We start from the raw sequence: 21,303 nt of genomic DNA on the forward strand, positions 1-21,303 counted from the left end.
AAAACATGAAGTTTTAGTAAAACATGAAGTTTTAGTAGTCTAAAACTTCATGTTGCCATAAAGTTTTAGCCTATTCATGACAGAACGAAGAAGGCTGTCATAAAGCCTTCTTCATGCTGTCACGAAGAAGGCAGCACGAAACCCCAGAACTGCTTTCCGGAGTTGCTTTCTCCAGAAAGCAACTCAACAGCGGATCCCACCAATTCGCAGTTCAGTATTTGTAGATTCAACTATTTAAAGATTTTTCTATGAAACATGACTCCAAATTATTTGTGAACAATTTGCTTATTTTCATCCAGCATATCTAAAATATTTGGAAGAAAATGCAGATTTGGAAGCTGAAATATCTTGGCACAATCAGCCAAACCAGGAGCGCCATCCTACAGACTGCATTACCTTCTGCAGTAGTGATGTAAGAGTTACGACTGTGCTTGATAATGTATATTAAGGCATATTTGTTTTTTACTGAACCATCAGGTTTGAAAACACTCTTTGAAAAACCTCGCCTGTGGTGGTGCTGCACCAAGAAAGGAAATAGCAGGAAAATCTCAGAAGAAAACATGAGCGAAACTTCTTTCTTCACAAAATGTGAACAAAAACGGAGTAGCGTCAGATTTTAGTGGTTGTAGGATTTCTCTCTTGTCTTTGGCAAAAGACCACAAGCCATTTCTCCCACTAGCGCTAGACGCTCGTGTTTGTTAGGATTATATTTACCCAGAATGCCTTGCGCTGTTGTTCGTTTTGTACTTTCTGACCGGTCTTCGGTCTGCTTGACTTCATATATGTATTTGAACCGAACCAGAGTTCACTTCAATCAAATCAAGACCTAGGTTTTTAGGCGGACCACAGTTTGGTTTTTTGGTCCATGTCATAGTTCCATTGTGCATTTGCACCTCCCAAAACAAACTGGACTTTGTAGGCAAATGGACTAGAGTTAGATTAAGGTGGACTAAACAGGCCTGGTGTGAATGCACCCTTAAGAGGCAGTGATAAAGGTTTAAATAGAAGGTCTGAAGTATTTGCACATTTTGGCCATTTGCAGATGATTGGTGTCCATAACCCCTGGGAATCCTGGGAGTCCATTGCATAGCAAAATCTAAATAAAGGTAAAAAGTAGTCACTCACAATTATCAGTCTGGAAAGGGATAAAAACATTTCTAGGACTTTGGGGCTACAGAGAACCACATGGAGAGACACTACCTACAAATGGAGAAAACATGGAACAGTGGTGAACTTTCTCAGGAGTGGTCAGCCTACCAAACGTTCTCCAAAAACAGCATCTGTGGTCCTTTAGACCTCACTTGCCTTGGCTGAGGTCAGTGTTCAAGATTCAACAAGTCTGTGGCAAAGTTCAAAGACATAAAGTGCAGCCAACCAAAAAGAACTCCAAAGCTAATTTCACAATTGATAACCACCAAGAGTACGAGGTAAATGTGCTGATGAATGACGGGTCGAAAGTGGAACCCTTCTGAAGCTGTGTCTCATCACATCTGGTGTGAAACACTAAAACACGGTGGAGGTAGTGTGATGCTGCTTCAGGACCTGGGTGACTTTTGGCTATATGCAAACAGCTCTACACCAAAAAGAGGACCAGAATCACCCCACAAAGGTGCAAAAGACTCATTGCCAGTTATTACAGCAGCTTGATGGCAGTTGTTGGCGCCAAGGGAGGCACAACAGCTATTACTTTTAAGTGGCTATTACTTTCACACAGGGCCAGATTGGGTTGGATAGTTTTTTTCCCTTAGAAGATGAAATAACTGTCTGAAAACCGCCTGTTTTTTTCTTTTTAATTCACTCTGGTTATATTTGTCGGTTAATGAAATGAGTTTGAAACATAAATGTGACAAGAGAAGCAAAAAAAAAAAATCGAAATATGTGAGGTGGTTGTGACATTTTAAGTGGTCGTCTTTCTGGTGGCCTTTGTGGTCACTTCGCCTTCCTTGCCGCTTTGTCTGTTTAAAATGACTGTAAACAAACCGCTGAAGGTAAAGTGAGGGGAGACGTCAGAAGCACAGGCTGCGACTTTGGATGACAGTTGTTTTTGTAATATGGTTGTTCGCAGCTTCGGCTCCATGCGATGCCTGCTTCTCTTTTATATGTGTACTTCACCAGAGGCAACGGGTTTAAAGCACTCTGGAAGAGTCTCTGAGGCACATTGTCACCGAAATCTGTCAGACTCCTCTCTCAAACTCCGTCTCAGTCTGTCTCACTCACTGTGTTTCACTGTCAACACTCACACGCATCCCAGCGAGCGTTTATATATGTATACATAAGCATATAGGGAAAGGAATACCCATATTTGCTTCATTTGGGTTGAGATTAACAGAAGTATTCATACACCTCTATGTTTTTCTGGTACTATGACTGCAAACTTCAGAATATTTTCAGGGATTTTATGTGAGACTTAGTGAAAGTGAAAAAACATTGATACGTGATTTTTGACATTTTTTTTGGGGGGGGGGGATAACTGAAACATTTGGCTCACATTTGAATTCACTCCCCAAGTGAGCACCCTAACATTGCAGTGACAGCTGGAAGTCTTTCAGTCCACGTCCTTCAGCAATTGGGGGATCTGCAGAGTTATGGATCTCTGCAGATAACCCTGAGGTCAGCTTCTCATCTGACCTTTCCATTTAGACGGGCGGCCATGTTTTGGTAGAGTTCACAGTTGTGCTGTACTCTTTCGCTTTGGGATGCAATTTTATAACCACACTGATGTACTGTCTCCTGGACTTTTCTGCTGAGCTCCTTGGTCCTCAAACTTTTATATGCTCAAAACATCAACTCTTTGGATGTTTTGTTTTTTGTTTTTTTTTCACTATTTGGTCTTTCTTAGGTTTGTTTAGCCTAAATTCTGCCTCCTACCTCCTGATTTTAGTTGGTGAGGAGTTCTGCGATAGAAACGAACATGGAGTGCATTCAGTTTCTATGCACTGCAGAAAACGGCAAAACAGCTGAAACACTGAGTTCCTTTAAAATTTATCAAAGCTAAAAAAAACCCCACCTATTTAGAGTTGCCTCTGATTAGTATTATGTTGAACTTTGATCAACTTATTTGATATGTACTGATGACTTTGATATGTACTTATGTCATGTCTTTATGATGTAAAGCACTTTGTTTGTTTGGTTGCTGAAATGACTTGAGTACAAATAAACTTGAATTGAAATTTTTATTATCAGGTAATATATTATGACTATCAATCTGATGTTTATGTAATAATAATATTTTTCATCACGTATAGAAACGTGTATGTCTGTTTTGCGGTTGCTGGGCTTATTAATCTCAGCAGTTTGATCAAATGAACATGGCAAATAACATTTCAATAATTTATTTTAACTTATATTTTATAATAATGACTGAAAAATAGTAATCAGTAATCAATAACATTTTACTTTAAAAAAAAATTATTTTAAATATTTAAAATGTATTATTCAAAATTGAATGGGATTCAATGTTTTTTTTTTTCGTCTTCCCCATAACTTTCTGAGGCCTCCCTGCTGCCCCCTGGTGGCCCGCACTTTGAGCAAACACTGTTCTGAAAAGCCTCTGAATCCATTTCAGAGCAGCCTGATTACTTAATATTAACTTGATACTATTAATCATTTCATAAAGATTAAGTGACTAACTGAAAGCAGTTTGCAGTGGATTTTTATTGAGGTGTATGCAATTAAAAGAAACTGAATGGTACTCTTAATTTGTTTAATTTGATGGAATTGTATAATTTTCATTTCATTTTACAATTATGCACTGCTTGACATTGGTGTGTGACATAAAATCAAAAAGAAAGTCCAGGAACTGTAAATACTTTTGAAAACTGCAAGCAATTTTGTCAAATATATATACAATGTTTTACTTTTTCCCATGCATCTTCGCTCAAATTCCTGCCAATGTGAACATAAATCAAAGCATCAGCCACAAATAGGGAGATGTTACATGAAGCACTCACGCTTCTGTATTAATCATAACAATCTCTATCAGATTTAAACATGCAAGTTAAGAATAACTTAAATGGCAGTTTCTTGATTCGTTCTCAAACAGCAGCAGCTGAATCCTTGTTTGTTTGCTGAATACTGCTTGAGTTGTTCACTCTGTAAGGTTATTCTGATCTACAGTGGCTGGCAAAAGTATTCACACCTCTTGAACTTTTCCATATTTTGTCACATTACAACCACAGACATTGGAATTTGACGTGAAGGAACAACACACAGTGGTCCACCACCGTGACGTGGAAGGAAAATTCAAAACAGTTTTTACTGAAAGCAGTTTGCATATAAAAAAAACTGAAACGTGCAGTGTGCAAAATTATTCAGCCCCCTTTTCTCTGAATACTTCTAATGACCGGAGTCCACCTGCTCACACAAAATGATGTGTTTTTCAAAATATGGAGAAAGTTCAAGGGGTACGAATACTTTTGCGAGCCACTATTAAAGCCATACGAGCTAAAGGTTCAACTTTATCCCACATTTGTCATGGCAGATTGTTTCAGAGCGTGTAGAGCTTCGGTTGAAACAGAAGCGAATAAAAGTGAAACCCTCACCTGACTGAGATGTTCCGTTCAAGCAGACGGGCTTGAATCTGTTCGGCTTCATGAAGAGGCTCTGCTTAGATAAACGCCCTGCTGAAGGTGAGGCTGATGTGGAGGCTCTTCATGCACCACTTCATACAACACAGCGTACAGCGAGAGGTCAGGTGAAGACCGGGGGGGGAAGTATAGTGATTATGTATGAGGGTAAGGCGAGTCTGAAATGCGTGTAGTTGTTATAATGTGACCACTGCTGCGTCCTTGTTTGAAGTGCTAACATGGCTTTGATTTATCAAGGTTTGTAACCTTGGCCAATTACCTGCAGAAAAACCCCCACTACCTTTCGTTTTTTGGGGGGGGTTTTCTCCTCCCTCAAACCGAAGGGGAACATTTCATCTTCTTTTTACCTTTGTTGCTTGCTTGGCACAAAAAAAAAGTCCTTGCTAATCGGTAAAGAGTCCTGACCTTGTTTCTGTTGTTCGGTGTTTGACGGTGACGTTTCCTCCCGTTAATTGAAATTCACCTCAGATTACCGCGGAGCAGTTTATTTACTGCAGGAAAACATCGGTGGCCCTGACAATCAGGCTTGACGCGTATTTGCCTATTCATCTTTTTATGCGCAAGGGACACAAAAAAAAAAAAAAAAAATTAAATGAAGGATGGCCTCTGAGATTCAACCGGCGCTCTGGACTAAGAGGTCTGAAAAATTGATAGGTTTGCAGAATTTACATATCTATTGTAGAATTGCTTCCTGCGTCGCATTCTGAATAAAATATGACGGTTCAATCAAGAAATGTTGACTGGACTCTTGTCCGAATGAAGCCGTGCGACATGGAGGTCAAAGAGGTCGACGCCTGGATTGATGTTGGGAAGCAAGAGGACAGGAGGACGTTACTGGAGGCAGATTTGCATCCACCCAACAACAATATGAGGGAAAGAAGACGATGGAATAAATGAGTGAGCACTGCCCTCTACTGGTCAGGTTTAAAAAGTGCTGTGCTTTAAAAATGGCAAGAAAAAAAGGTTTCAAAAGCAGCCGATGTTCATAAATGTGTGGATATTTACTGTTCAGAGGGCTGCCATTTTTAGTCAATGGAATGCAAAGCGATACATCTCTTGGGATCGGAGAGAGAGAAAGAGAGACAGAGAAGAAGAGGTGTCAGCTGCTCTGAACAAAACGGACCAAGAGAAATATACAACAGGGCACTTGGGGTCACGTCGTTGCCGTTTCACCCCCCAAGGTCACAGGGGTTAACAGGCAGGCCGACGAGGTGGCAGCTGCTGCCTGCACACACTATCCATGATCAATTCTTCCATTTCAAGGCAGAGGGTGGAAAAAATGATGAGAGTCCAACACTCAGAGGAAGATGGATGGGAGAGAGTCACTGTAAACACACAGATCAATAGTATTCATAGCTCTGAGGAGAAAATGCGTCAAGTAAAAGCTTTTTACTTAGAGGATCTGAGGGATGCTCAGAAGAAGAAGAAAAAAAGCATCTTTATAGGTCCTGAGAGGGAGCGAGAGATGACGCGTACTTTCATTAGCAGGAGAGAAGAAGAGAAGCGGATACTCTCAGAGGAGATGGGCAAAAATGGCAGGTGGACTATATTTCACCGGTGTGTATACTGCTGCATCTAAAAATACATATGGTGTGGGTCTAGAGCTGAAGAGACGAACGTCGAGTCCTTTCATGTCCACACAGTGAGTGTGTTCCTGGATACAAATGTTGGAGTGTGTTTTTTGAAGGGTGTGAAACTCAGTGATGTTCTGCATTACCTGCTGTCTTGTTTTTTATCCATACATAAAGTCATAGTACATAACTTTTGTAAAAAGAAAAAAAGAAAAAACTTTACATATTTGTTAAAAATGTCATCTTGCGCACACATAGGCATGATTGACAGCGATAAGACCCTCCTCCTGGCGTTGATTGGTTGTTGGAAGAATTGGAAAAAGTCAGAGGAGCTCATATTTTATTTGTGTCATACTACTGACCCGACATGGTGACAGTTTAAACAAAAAAATGTTTTTGTTGTTTCTTTTTTTAATATAAAAAATACATACTGCAGCTTTAATAATAACGAGATGAGCACTTGATGCTCTACACAGTCTCACCAGGTTGTATGATTACCAACTAAATGAATGAAAATGCAGCCCAGCTTAGAGAAGAGTCTTTGTGAACCTGTAGTTGAAAAAGTTCACGAAAAAGTTGTATGTTGTCGGTGAGCCGTTATGCTAGCTGTGGCAACAGCTAGAAAGTCAATTAGCCCTATAGACCTCTGGAAGTCTCTTAAAAACCTACCGTCTGATGTTTTGAAGAATTAGAAAGGTCAGCGAAGCTTCAGTTTGTACAACAGTTAAAAAAAAGCTTCCTTTAAACCAGGCTAGACCACAGCGGTGGCTAAAACCCACTGCAGACAGGAACCATGTTGGAGAAGAGCATCATAAGACCAAACTACTATATTTTCTTTGGAGTTTACAGAAAGAAGCAAAGTAAACAGATGTAAGACGTGCTAACCAAGTTTCAGTCTCAGGTGACAGGAAGAATGCGGGCTAGGAAGCGGTGGATGTAGAAACGGAAACGAGATGAAGCAGGAACAGCTAACAAGAAGCCAGGTGAGGATGAGGAAAGCTCACAGGTGAGAGCTCGGCAGCGCTGAGGAGGTTTATCGAGGTGGGAGAGAGCGATCCGAGAGTCTTTGCTCCACTCCTAAATCATCCAGTGTGACAGAGACACAAAGAGTGGCCTTGCCTCGACGCAGAGCTGCCAGTCGTCTTTTGATCTCTTAATCGGGGAGATCTGTGAGGTGCAGATCTCGTAGCGTTGGCTGAGACGCCTGGCAGCAAGACTCCCACCCACACCGCACACGTCTAAAGCCTTGCCAATACCTCCATGATCCTCTGTGCAGCCTGCAACCGCATGAGTGTGTGTGTGTCAAAAGAAAGGAAGGTTGGTGGGTGTGGACACGTCTGGTGAACTCTGTCTGATACACAAGTGCTGATGGGAGAGGTGGCACTGAGATATGACAACTCTCACTTGTGATGTCAGTCCTTGGAGTTAGCCCTGCAAGAAATGAAGAGATCACTTTCACTTTCTCTCTCTGCACACGCACACACAAGCACATGGAAGCAGAGACACTAAGATGGTACTCTGTTAAGATGTGATTAGGCTGACTGTCAGTAGTGAAGGGTCCTATCAAGGTTCACTGCTCGCCAAGAGCTCACAAACCACGTTCCTATCCAGCCAGCTTGACAGACCGCTAGTGGAGAGATGTCAGGGCTGGAAATAACAACCAGCCCTGACTTACAGCCGGACCCATCAACGAATGGGGCCTCGCCAGCTGGAAAAAAAATAAACAAAAAAATGGACGGAGCTTCAGAGCATGCTGAAAACAAGAAAGAAATACCTGCATCGATCAGCCTGGCTAGAGAAGGGATTAAGGGAGACAGCCCTATTTTGGAGTTGACAGACCAAGGTATCTACTTTGGCGTGACGTGGTGTGTCCCAGTTTCTCCTAAACAAAATAAATGTGAGCAACTGTGAGCCTTTTTAGATTTTGCCGAAATTTCTAGTAAACACAGATATTAATGGGGTAGTATTATGAGTTCTCCAGCCTCGTAGAATCGTTTTATGGCAGAATTAAGTCATTAAAATGCTGTATGTAACAAATATGACATAAAAGAAATTTCACAACATAATTAACGCCTCTGTCGCTTTAAAAGCTGGTTTGAAGAAGCTGGGACGAGGAGCTGAAGGCGGTGCTAGGTTCAACCAGGTGCTTTGCTAAACTGGACGGTTGCCATGGGAGATTAATGATTTCTCAAACACACATTTCAACATGGCGTAAATCTCAAAAAAGTCAATTTGTACATAATATTGCCCCAATGAAGCGGATGTAAAAACATCCATGAAAATGGACATAACCAGCAATTTTGAAATAACTTTAGCATTATGTAATTGGATTTATATGAATCTCCTATAGATTTAAAATGAAACTATCCAGTGTAAACATGCCCATATAGTTGAGTCAAACTGATTTGTATGTCAACCTGGCTGTTCAAACTGCTTTACATCATAAAAACATCATAGAATCACCAATGCAATAAAAACATTTTTTGCCATTATCAAAATCATCAATACATATCAAATATATTCTGATCAATGTTTCAGTTATTAATAGAAAGCAGCTATGAACAGTTTGCTTTAAACAGGCAGACCTTCATTTAAAGGAATTCAGTGTTTCAGGAGTTTTGCAGTTTTCTGGACGTTTTTCTTTTTTCCGCAGATTTGTGCAGCTTAGAAGCTGAATGTCGCTTCTGTGTTTGGTTCTGGTACAGAAGAACAAATATTTGTGAGTATAAAATACATGCAATAAAATAGAGAGAAATAAATGTGTAAATAATGCCATAATTTGCGAAACCTCTTAGTTTAATTGTGTTCTATGTATTCATCGTCAGGGTTTTTACAGTAGATTGGCCTTTTTAATACGTTTGGCTGCAGAAACATTTCCCTGCTAACGTGATTGTTCTAATAAACATTCTGAATCAACATTTAACTTATGCAGCTTTGATGTGGGCTCCTACATTAGGATAATTAAAAATATGTCATTATGAACCAATATGGATGAAAGAAATTGACAAACATATGCAAAAAGATGTAAGATAAGAGAAACTCTCCCATCAGGTGAACTGTTAAAAACGCTACACACACTGAAAAACACACTAAATCTTTGTATTTTTGGTTTAGTTTTTAGTGCAACTATGTTGGTATGGTTGAAATAAGACAAAACTGACTTCCAAGTAATTCATTCCTTGATATTTGATTTTAAAAAGTACTAGTTCCATTAGCAGACTATTTCACATATAACACATTTTTTTTCCTATGTTATATAAGACAGAAAATACTTGATAAGATTTGGTGTTTTGCAGTGCACACTGCACAAACGTCCCCTCAGCGCCTTTAAAACAGACTCATGTAAATGCCAGCATTGGGGAAAGCAGTTCAAATATGCAGTCACACCAATGTAGCAAAAGCTCTCTTTTAAAAGCGCACCTTCAAAAAAATCAGCGAGAAGCAGAGCAATCATGTTGAATTGTATGGATATTTGTGGCGCTTTCGGATTGGTGCGTGAGCCACAGCTTGTGGTGTCTGGGTCACAGCGTGGCGGCTGCGACGATGCGAGGATCCCGAGCTCAATGACTCACGCAGGCGTTTCTGATTAAAGAGAAATCGCGGCTCCCATTGAGCAAGAAAGGCTGCCATAATCACCATGAGACAGTGTTTGGTTAGCATAAATCTTGACTGGCTTCTTGAGATAAAACTTTATCTAATGCGTTGGTTGGGTTGGCAGGCAGTTCTCCCCACTAAGTGGTCAGACAAGCATAAGACACAAGACAATATCACTAGACAAAAGCCAATAAAGAGCAATCAACAAGACTGAACATTAGGCAGCATTCAGTTTTTAAGCACCACAAATCTGGAACAAACTTCCAGAAAATTGCAGAACTGCTTGAAACACTGGCTTTTAGGCTAAATGAAGTCTAAAAGCCCACCTCTTTAGAGCTGCCTTTGATTAAAAATCTTCATGATTTTCATGATGACAATTGACAAAATGTAATGTGTTGCTTGTTTCATGTGTTATGTTTTGATCATATAAGCACTATGAACTTTGAATTGCTTTGTCAGTTGTTTTTTCTCAGTAACAAGAACTGAATATTGTTAACTCTGTAAATCCCCTGAGCAACTTATAATGAAGAAAAAATATATAAATATATACAAAATCCATCTGCTTTGAGCCACACAAAATTACCAGGTCATCAAAGGTAAGTAATTAACTTTCAAAAAATAAAAAAGATATCACACATATTGTATTCTTATTTTTATTGATATATTTCTAGTTTTATTTATTTTGTACCAGCAACATACTTTTTCTTGTGTGAAGACATCTGTTTTTTAGTCTGTGCCACAAACCACCTCAATGTTGTCTGATGAAAACCAACTTTTCAAAAATGCATCTGTAGCCACTCAGGCTGTGTAAAAAAAAGAAGAAGTAAATAGACACAAAATGAATGGGAGTGTTACAGTGAACATTTTGTACACTGCATGGTGGCCCAGAAGGGTCAACAAAATGTTAAAGTTGTAACACAACAAAAGCCACAACAGAATTTATACCTTAGCAGACGTTTCGCTAAAACAGAATTTATGCTAGCATAAAAGTTATGCTAAAATTTTTGTTTTAGCAACTTCTGTTTTAGCATAGCTTCTGTCTTTAGCTTCTGTTAAGATTTTGTATAACTTCTGTTTTAGCATATACTCTATTTTGGTGTAAATTCCATTTTAGCATTACTTGTGCTTTAGTATAACTTCTAATTTTAGCATATATCCTGGTTTAGCGTAATTTCTGGTTTAGCAAAACTAAAATTTTATGACATTTTTTTAGCGTAGCTATGTTTTAGCATAAAGTTCATATTAGCATAACTCCCGTTTTAACTTTTACTGTGGCTTCTGTTATTGCATTGCAGTTTTCACTTCTTTTTTTTTTATTAAACAAAAAAGTTAACTTCCTCCAATGGCATCTCAACAGCAAGACTCAGTATTTGTTAGTATCACTGAAATCCGTTCAGCCAAACAGCTTGCAGGCTGTGTTTTTGGCGGTAGAGATGCTCATTATTCACCATGAGGCGTATGCTCTGATCTAAACCTCATGTCCGTTTGTTTTTGCGAGCGGTTAGCGGGGAGGCATGCCTCCGTCCAGGAGTAAAGAGAAGCATTCAGATCGTCTCCTTTCGTGTTTTCCGTCCGTCGAACTGAACGTGCGTCATCTCTTATCTCAACCCGCATTTTGAAGCAGACTCCTGTTGGAGAACACACCTACATTGTTTTTTTTCTCTCTTAACAAGCACTTGCTATCTAGACTGCACCCACGCTTGTCAGGCAATCATCCTCTTCTCTCGCTCTTCACCCTCCTCCCCTCTCCCCTCCCTGAGGCCTACAGATAGCCTCACTCATTTTGCACCTCATTTTGCCGGCAATCGATAGAACGCCGGGAAGGAAAAAGAAACGACGCATAGATGTCCAAGTTATTAGTTTTTTTTGTTGTTTTCTTTTAACCACAGATATATGCGGGGAAGGAAACAGGTGACCGTTGCAGCACAGCTGAAGGAAATGTTTACGTGTGCAGACAGGTTTTCATTGGATTGACACAAGGGTGAAAAAAAAAAACAACGTCCTGTTGTGATCCAGATGTAGATGATGTGCGATGAACCGATCATCTCCGATTACTAAAACCTGATGACTAGCCCAGGTCTGCCATACAGCTGGACATGCTGCACGGATGGACAAAATAGAAAATGATATAACATAATAAGTTAAAAAAAAAAGACATGTCACCATTTGCCTTTAAATATACAACATATGAGAAAGCTCTGTTCCTTAGAGGGCTTTCTAGTTTCAGAGATCTCAAATCTTCTGTCCGTCGACAGAAGATTTGTGACCATGTACATATATATACATACATATGAAGTCATTGCTTTGGCAGAGGAGTGCCAGGAGCTGCTTCCCCCTCTGTAACGGAGACCTTGACTTGAGTCGGTGCAACGTTTCTTGTGCTTCTTCACCGCTTTGTGTCACTCAAGAACTCCAGGAGGAAAACACACAACTTTGGGGCAGAGTTTCTGTGTGTGTAGTGAGCAATGGCTCCCGTTGGGACGGGGGTGTCTCCTTCACAAGCAGCACGGCACAAAACAGAGCGCAGACGGATCTACGGCTTCTTGCTGGAGCAGGACTTGCAGCACTGCTGTCCGTAGAACCTGTGGTTACAGACGCCGTGCTGAGGAACCAAGTGGCACCAGTTGAAGTGATCGACACAGCGCTCATCTGTCGACAGAAGAGAATAGTTTGAGGAGAGCACAGGGTTTCTACAAGGGATTGCTGAATCGATCATTTATGTTTTCATTTATGATACTGATATCGGAAGTGAAAATATCGATATTTGAGGTTTAATATCGGCCATTATCGTTCCAAAACAGAACAACAGTGCCGAATTGACTAAAAATGTTTTTGGTCCACATCAATTATGAGTTTACACGTCCCCAAACGAACCGGACTTTCTAGATCACCGTCAATTAAATCGGACTGAGCAGGGCTGCTGTGAATGCACCCTAAGTCCACTTACATTTTGCTTTCTACTCTGAGATGTAGCCATACTTTAAAAACAAAACCTCGTCCAGGTGGTGTTAGTTCCCTTCAAGGGCCTTACCTTTCAGACTGGGTCCAGTGGCCGGGACCCGGTTACTGAGGCGAGGTGCCGGTCCTGGGGGAGCCGCGGGGCAAAAGTTTGTGTTGCACGCCCTGGAAGTGACAGGCCTGTGGTGGGCCGGGCAGCCGGCCTGGGGGCGACCTTGCTGGAGACACTGGACGGTTCGAGTCTGAACCCCTCCTCCGCAGGACACGGAGCACTACGGCAAAAACAAACCAACATGCATCTCCAAGAGGCAATCACCAGGAGACGGCTACAGAGATGCAAACACAAGACATTCTGCAGGGCTGCAGTGAAAGCATTTGCGATGAAAGCAGACGCAGTGGGGAGGCAGAGGGGTTGGGTGGTGGAAAGGTCTTTGCAGAGAACAAAAACAGATGAATACAAACATCCTGGGCAGCATGTTCTTGCCCTCTAGCAAAGCTGTCAGGAGACATCTCCTCTGGTCCAAACGTACAAGCATCCCCAGGCCTGAGATCAAGCAGGATGAGACTCTGTGCCCGTAAGACTTTTTGCATAATAGATGACGCAACAGTTAGGTCACACAAACCCTCTGCTCCAAAACGCTCGGTAAGAGAGCAGCTTCAGGATTTTATCTGAGGCCCGTTCCCCGTGGCCGTTATTATCCTGCTGGCTACATGTGCGGAGCAACACACCGCCTACACTGCGAAGTCCGTCTCCGAGATGAGAACACAGAGGACACAGTTCACAGGGTCCAACGTGTTGAACTGCAGCGCCGCTTTAAAATGAAACTATTTATGCTGGAGCTTTCCAGAGAAGACCAGCCTGATCAGCTGAAATCAATCACAGGGGAGAAGTCGGGTGGAAAATACGTTTCATCAGTTTCACGTTCAGGAGTTTTACTTACTTTTTTTTATTAATGCATTATCACTTTTACTGAGGGGGAGGACAGATTTTGTTCATTCTCAGACGTTTGTGTTGAGATCAAACTATTCATACGAGGGCTGCAACTGGAGATTGTTTTGGTCATTGATTATTCGAGCGATCATTCTGATGATTAATCGGGTGTAAAAACTGGCAGATTTTTCATTTGGCCTTTTAAATATTTTTTATACAATATTAGAAATACATTAAGAGGTGAAAATAAGCACATAATCAAAAACAGCATTTCTGATTGTAGCGAATGATGTATCTAGAGCTAAAACAATAATTTTGTTGAAGGCTAAACTGTTGACTGGATTAACCCATTAATAACTGGATAGCAAAAGGTGCTAAACAGCAGAATTTGAACCAGGTGCCACTATATATATATATATATATATATATATATATATATATATATATATATATACAATTGCATAATTGCTGCTGTGTGTTGTTCTTTTATCAAACAGCCTTTTCTTGAGTCTGTATACTCTAGATAACAATTAATCAATTACAAAACTAGTTGACAACAATCTCAATAATCGATTAATCATAATTAATCCGATTAGTCGTTATTGTCCTAATTTGAATGTTTTACTGGGATTCCCTCATAATCCTGAAAGTCTTTCCTGTGCACAGTGTGAAGTGTGAGCTGCCGCACCTGTTGCCAGGGAGACGGGAACCAGCCTGACACAGCGGCGCCGGACGCTGTTCTGGCAGGAACCACCCGGGGGCGCTCTGGGCACGGCGCTCCCCTGCAGACCTGCTGGAGATCCAGTGAAGGTTTGGCCATATTTCTGCACCGCCGCACGGGATACTCCACATACCTGGGCAGAAAGAGCCACACCGTCTACTCAGAAGGTCTGAATCCAGACGACGCGGCGGGGCCTCCAGTGTCTGCGGTGCCCTACTAAAGTGTGATGAAAGTGGCGGTGTGTAGCTGGAGCCAACATACCCTCCCTTTGAGTCTCTCTCCCCACAGCGAAGCTCTCTTCTCTGGACGCCTGAGCCACAGGACCTGGAGCACTGAGACAGAGCAGGCAGGAGGGAGAACCTTAGAACCAGCAGGGTTCCTGTCGCAGCTCTTAACACAAGATACTTCATTCTGACACTTTGACATTTGCACTTTTTATATCGTTTTGGTAAATTTGAATTCTACCCAAGAACATGATCTCAGAATGACAATATTATCATTTATAATATTGTTATGTGGGACAATTCATCATCCAGCAAAATGTGTCACCCTGACAGGCCCAGCTGTCTTTCAACATTAGCTTCTTTCTTGCAAGTTTTCCACTAAGAGCAAATTTGTGGGATATAAAACTACTAGTTGTCCTGGTGACAGATGCTCATATATGACATATACTAATTAGATGACTTTGAAAAGGAGCCGGTAGAATTTTTTTTAGCATTATCACAATAAAAGGGTGATCATGAAAGCATGTCACACTTCTGAGATTTTTAGTTGAAAAACTATCATATTCTCCAGACTATAAGTCGTCCCACACTGCAAAACCACAAAATCTTACCAAGTATTTCTGGTCTAGTTTTCAGTGCAAATGTCGTAGTGCACTTGAATTACGACAAAACTCTTACTCAAAAGTTACTTTTCAGCACAACACAGGAGCTTGTTTTAAGTCAATTATTTCTTAATATTGATGAAAAAGTACTAATCCTACTGATAGATTAGTTAACGTATAACCTGGGAAAAATGATTGTCATGAGTGAAATAATCTGCTAGTGGAACTTTTTTTCAATATCAATTAATTACTTAAAAAAAACTTATTTCTCTTGCTGCAAGTTACTTGTATGTTAGTTTTGTCGTCTTTCAAGTGTACCAAGATATTTCCACTAAAAGGTAGACTAAAAATACTTGGTAAGATATTTTTATTTTACATGGTGTCTGTCAAAAAAAATGAGCCAGATACAAGTCACTCCTGACTTAGCAAAACAATGAAAAAAAGTCTGAAAATTCATTCCACTACACAAAATTCAAGCAGTGTAACTTTATGATATAATTTTTTTTTACATAGTATTATAGTATATAACACTTCACAATATAATAATTGCTATATTTGATGCACAGACCTGCTACTATTTTATCATTAATGCCTTAATCTGAAATCAACAACTGGCACCATCACTGATTGCTCATTATCATCATGTTCATTATTTTTCACAATCAGACAATTACTCATCTAGTCAGTGAAATGATTACAGCTGTGTAAGTGCTGCTAGAAGGACAGAAAAGGCAGCCAACTGGAAACCAATTAACAACTGTATACAAAAAAGTAGAAAGAGGAAAATCCTGTTTGCTTGATAAAATTGAATAAATTAATGGGGAGTGATCAGACTGCAGTCAGCTAAAACACTAATTGCGAGTTGCTTTCATCTGAGCAACATGTTTTTTTTTCTCTCTCTCTCTGCTCAGGTTGTTGTTTTTTTCTTTTAGCCTGTATTATTTTCAACAAGCTTCTAACAGGGAGGTAAAGCTGAGCAGTAATGATAGTTCCAAATGAAGTGAGCCGCCTCGCATGCTAATCTGTTGGAGCAGCGAGACACATTTCTCTGAAACAAATCTCTCTATAAATGACTGATAAGTGTGTCTGAAAAACGAGAAAACAACAAACATCTAAGACGTCTGCTATATTTGAAGGGAAGCATGCAAACTGCTGCTCAAGGAGAAAAACTGTTTTGTTGGCTCACTTATAAAGAGAAATAAGTGAGGAGTGGATAACTAATATTTCCACCTGTGTTGGGGACCACAAGCTAAAATGCTGCGCTAACTCCACAGCTCTAATGATAAACAGCTTTGGTGTAGCGTGTTCTGCTAGCAATTAGCAGAAGCTAAAGCTAAAGTGCTCATGGTTTCAGTTTTATAGATCTTAAGTAGCCTTTTGCTAACACTGTCTATGATTTTGTCTAATTTTGGGCTTCTATCAGAAAGAATGCAGGACTCCAGTAGATTTTACAGCTAATTGATTTGCTTAATTAGCACTTAATTATTGTACACCTGCCACTGGGTCAATAAAGTTTTCAAAAATTAAGTAACACGAAAAGAGGAAATGAAACTGCTCCGTAAACAGACTTCATTACAGACATCAAACTACTTGAACAATCCTTAACAGTCCATAACCAAAACTTCACAGATGTTAAACGTTGTTAAACTGAAGCAAGAAACGGAAAAGTCAATTGGCACTTTGTAACTTATTCGGAAAACCTAGTTTTGGGGAAGCTAAGTATGCTACAAATTTTCAGGGATTGGTTTTGCCGGGCGTCGTTCTTCTTCGGAGCCAACTTTTTGTCTCACCTCTCCCCAGGGCATCGGGATCCACTGCAGTCTGTCGTTCTTGGGGCAGTGCCTCAGGACGCAGGTCTCCTGGGCTTTTGGCCTGTGGTGCTGCCTGCACATGCTGTCTGGCACCACCACCGCGTGGGCGCCGGGATCCGTGCTGCGGCAGAACACGGTCCGCTTCCTCAGACCGCGGCCGCACGATTTGGAGCACTGAAGGACGAGAAGGAGGAAGTAAATCAGGCAAGGTAGAGATCCTGACGCTGTTAGTGACCCATCAGGGAACGATCTAATGACTAAGTGGACTCTGTCAGAGATTCATGCTCGGGCTTTGTAACTTCGACCGTCTTGTCTTTGTTTTATCCTTCAGTTTACTTCACATTAAGAGGTAAAATCCTTGGCACAGACATTATGGGTGAATTTGTTATTCCCCGTGTGGTTGGACAAGCAAACAGAAGGTCACCGCTTTGATGGCATCGCATTATGAAATACGATAAACCGTTGGCTGTGAGACGAATGTGACCCCCATGTCCAACAACAGGAGACAGAGCCGGGGTAAACTCCACATGAACTGCAAAGAGACGGACGACAGAGTCAAACTGCTCCGCGGGGACCGAGGGACGCAGCCAGAGAGGCTTTTATCCAACAGCGACCTATTCATTTATCATATAACACACACACACACACACACTTGTAGATCAACATGCATATTGCAGTTTTTCAGCAAAGGTTGCTTTCGCCTCTGGAAAACCGCCAGCTGAACTAGTGTTGCAAGCCTAAGGAAGTACCATTCCACTTTTTTAATTTATGATACCGATGCTGATACCGGTATCGATACTAGAGGTGTACTGATCGATCGGTCACCGATCATAATCGGCCAATTTTTGTGAAAAAGTGTATGATCGGTGATCGCCGATCACGGCCTCTTGTTGCCGATACCGATCACCTGCATCGCAGCCTGCCTGTGCAGCTGGTCTCCTTTTTCCTTCACACTGCGCAAACGCGCAGCAACAAATCCTAAGCGATGTGGAACTATAACGCACTGAGTGAATGGGGAAGTTTGCGTGTTGCGGCGGAAAATTGAAGCACGTCAAAATGCATCAACACAACGAATCTAATACGACATAAAAACAATGCCCTACTTGACGGAGTTTCGAAAAAGTTATTAAAAACAAGTTTTTGTCTAAATTAAGGTGAATTCATGGTTCCTTTTTCCACATAATGTAACCGGTAGTGTTTATGATAAAAAAAAATAATAATAATAATTATGTGATCGGTATCGGTGATCAACCCTCATGGGTGATCGGTATCGGCAGGAAAAAAACTGATCGGCACATCTCTAATCGATATTGATCCAATATAATGGTACTGAATTGCCTAAAAGTACTTTTTTAAAAACACAGACAAATATATATCCTGAATTTCAAATTTATTAGATAACTTTGCACCATCATGCAATTAGCACTATAATAGCCAATGTAAAATAAGTAAGAAGGAAAATGAAACTGATAAAAACAATAGGCTGACTATGTTCATCAAATAAAAATAAACTGCAACAAACCTTCTTTCAAATGGTTCAGAAAGTGTAATTATGAATGTAAAGTAAACGATAAAACATGACGATGCTCAGGACACAAAGCACAGAATTAGACTGAGTAGATCTGCCCTTGGTGACAATATGGGCATATTGTCACCAATAATTAATCTGGATTTTTTTTTCAATATTGTGAGCAATACAGATATTAGTATGAACTTGGTGCATCTCTTATTGGACCAATAATTGCAGCTAATCATGATGAACCTCCTGGCAGTAAACACTGCATACAGTGGATGTAGGTGGAGACTGGAGGTTTCTGCTGAGTTTAAATATATATAGGAGACAAAGTGTTTTCAGCTAAAACATGCTGAATTTATTTTAAACCAACAGCACAAGGAACACAATAATAAAAGAGTGCAGAGAATAATTAACAATAGAAACGTTTACATTTTACTTTTAGTTAAAAAGAAAAAAACTTTTTTGCCGTATGGCAAATCATTAGTCTCAGATTATCAGTGTCTCCCACACGTCCAGCAGAGGGCAGCAAAGGAATTGAAATAGAATATCCAGAGTTTTTCTCTACTTCCTGGTTAAATTAATATTACCACCTCCAGCTAAATGCCATCAGCGCCAATAAAACATAAAGGTGAGCCATAATGTTTTTCATCAAAATGTATTGCAACAGTATAGGTCAAGTCATTGCTCTTAATGGATCTGCTATGTTCAGTCAGAGGATGGGATATTGTATTACATGGGCGCTGTATCATTTTTACATGTGCAGGTGATAAAGGCTTTTACAGTGATGATTAAACCGCTAATACTTTTTCTTGTATTGACAGTTCATGATAGATTCTCACGCAGGTAATTTTGTCTCCAAAGTGAATTTGTGCTGGTTTACGCTGTTAAAACTTTCATTTGTGCTGCTTTTGTTTTGAAGACATTATTGAAAGTCTAAAGGTCAAAAGTTCAACCGGACGTTCCACATTTTATAAATATCTTCAAACTGATGGCAGCACAAACAAAAAGCTCCTCGTTTCAGCAGCAGTTTATCAATGAGACCTCAGATCCGTCCCATGAAAAATGACAGCAACTATCAAAGAAACCTATTTAGTTCTCACTTTCATGGAAGCAAATAAATAAGAAATAAAAAGAAAATAAGACTTGTTTATAGATTCAACACAAAATGGAGCTGAATAGAATAAAAACTGAGGCTGTGTACAGAGAAAGCTGCTCGGTTCTTATAAGATGCTGGTTTGGACCCACCTGGGACCAGGACCCTGAGCTCCACTCCGGCGGGCAGGCCTGGGTGTGGCACGGCTGGATTTGGGCTGGAGAGATGACGGGACAGAGGGAATGCGTCGCCGCCTCATCCCGCTGGTAGGTCACTTTCCTCATGCAGCGCAGCGCCCTGGTCTGCTGGCCCCCCCCACAGGAGCGGCTGCAGGGCCCCCAGTCCCCCGGGGCCCAGCTGCAGAGGGACAGGAAGAGCAGGGCATGAAGCGACAGCGACCGGAGGAGTTGGGTCTAAACGTGCGTTCTCGGGCTGAACTCGGGCTCTGTTATCAGGAAGCCGACCACATCACTGAGCTCCCAATCAGAGAGTCCAACCACAGGTTTAGACCTCGGTCTGCTTTGCTTATTTTCGTCCTTAAAGAACACCGTCACAACGTAAACCATCAGTGATTGCCATAAAAAAAATGTAAAAAAAACCTCCAAATCGCATTAAAACGTCCAATTATCCAGCTGTTAAACACTTCAAACAGGTTGGCATCCGAACCTATGATTCAATATGGAGCAGAAATGCTGACCTTAATTTATATATGCATGACCCAGCCGTTCTATGCATCATTATACTTTCGTTTCCTATTAAACTAAACATAAAAAACCATACTATACACAACTCTGCAGGAAAGCTTTCCCAGATTTCCTGAGCCGACCGCAGTGCTCAGCGTATGAAATATGAGGATTTGCACCCGACAGGTTTTGCTGTTTTGTTGCACTTAAATGTGTCATAATTAAATGTTGATTATGCTTGTTTTGATAACTGAACAGTATTTTTATGTTGTAATTTTGTCAGTACTGGACAGTATATTGTTCATAATTTTGTTCTTTTAGTATATTTTTATATTTCTATTTTATATTAACCAACATGCCGTAATAGAATGTCACTTTGCAGCCGTTTCCCCACAATGTCACAATAAAGGATATTTCTATTCTACTCCAGGGTTTCACCAATTCAAACTTCAGAGTTTTGGAGACCATTTGAAGGCATTTATGAATGAAATATAAAGACCTGTATTTAAGTTTAACGGATGCATCACAACAGATGTACAAAGCAAAATCACATATTTTATAGGGTTTGTTATACAATATATATGAATATATATAAATAACATTACTTGCCAAATTTACTATAGATGTTTAGTTGAAATCATTGGTACTGTTCCTTTTGACTCCAATTATAGACGCAAAAAAAAGTTAGCTAGTTAGTACAGATAAATCAGTAGCTAATTATTGATAACGGAACGCAATGAAGATGTCTGCATGCGACTCAAAATTTTGCCTGACAGAAAAGAACTGGCTATTTGTATTCTAGGCCAAATTACATTTGTGATTTTTTTTTACATTTAAGACATCAAGCTTAGAAACATGAAATTGAAACTTTTTAAGGATATGTGGACGACATTTATTCTATTCTATTTAAGTGATGAGAAAATGGCTTGTGATACTGGACTAATACATTACTGGGTTTGGATAGCTATAATTCCTGCTTTGCCATTAAAACCACAAAAACATTGGCACCATGA

At 40.4% G+C, this 21,303-nt stretch overlaps 1 protein-coding gene across 2 annotated transcripts in view; it reads right to left on the reverse strand.

The window, feature by feature from the left end:
* Nucleotides 1-10,386: 10,386 nt before the first annotated feature.
* The window catches only part of adamts18 (ADAM metallopeptidase with thrombospondin type 1 motif, 18), a 67,885-nt gene continuing 56,968 nt past the window's right edge, over nucleotides 10,387-21,303 (reverse strand). For both annotated transcript variants that reach the window (XM_008404874.3, XM_017304165.2), the window contains 6 exons: nucleotides 19,760-19,964; nucleotides 16,978-17,172; nucleotides 14,623-14,693; nucleotides 14,329-14,494; nucleotides 12,783-12,981; nucleotides 10,387-12,400 (listed from right to left, as the gene is read on the reverse strand). In XM_008404874.3, coding sequence (XP_008403096.2) covers nucleotides 12,285-12,400; nucleotides 12,783-12,981; nucleotides 14,329-14,494; nucleotides 14,623-14,693; nucleotides 16,978-17,172; nucleotides 19,760-19,964 — 952 coding nt within the window. In that variant the 3' untranslated portion in view covers nucleotides 10,387-12,284. The remainder of the gene's footprint in view (nucleotides 12,401-12,782; nucleotides 12,982-14,328; nucleotides 14,495-14,622; nucleotides 14,694-16,977; nucleotides 17,173-19,759; nucleotides 19,965-21,303) is intronic.

Source organism: Poecilia reticulata, chromosome 3 (assembly GCF_904066995.2).
Source record: "Poecilia reticulata chromosome 3, P_reticulata-male-v2, whole genome shotgun sequence".
Classification (NCBI taxonomy): Eukaryota; Metazoa; Chordata; class Actinopteri; order Cyprinodontiformes; family Poeciliidae; genus Poecilia; species Poecilia reticulata.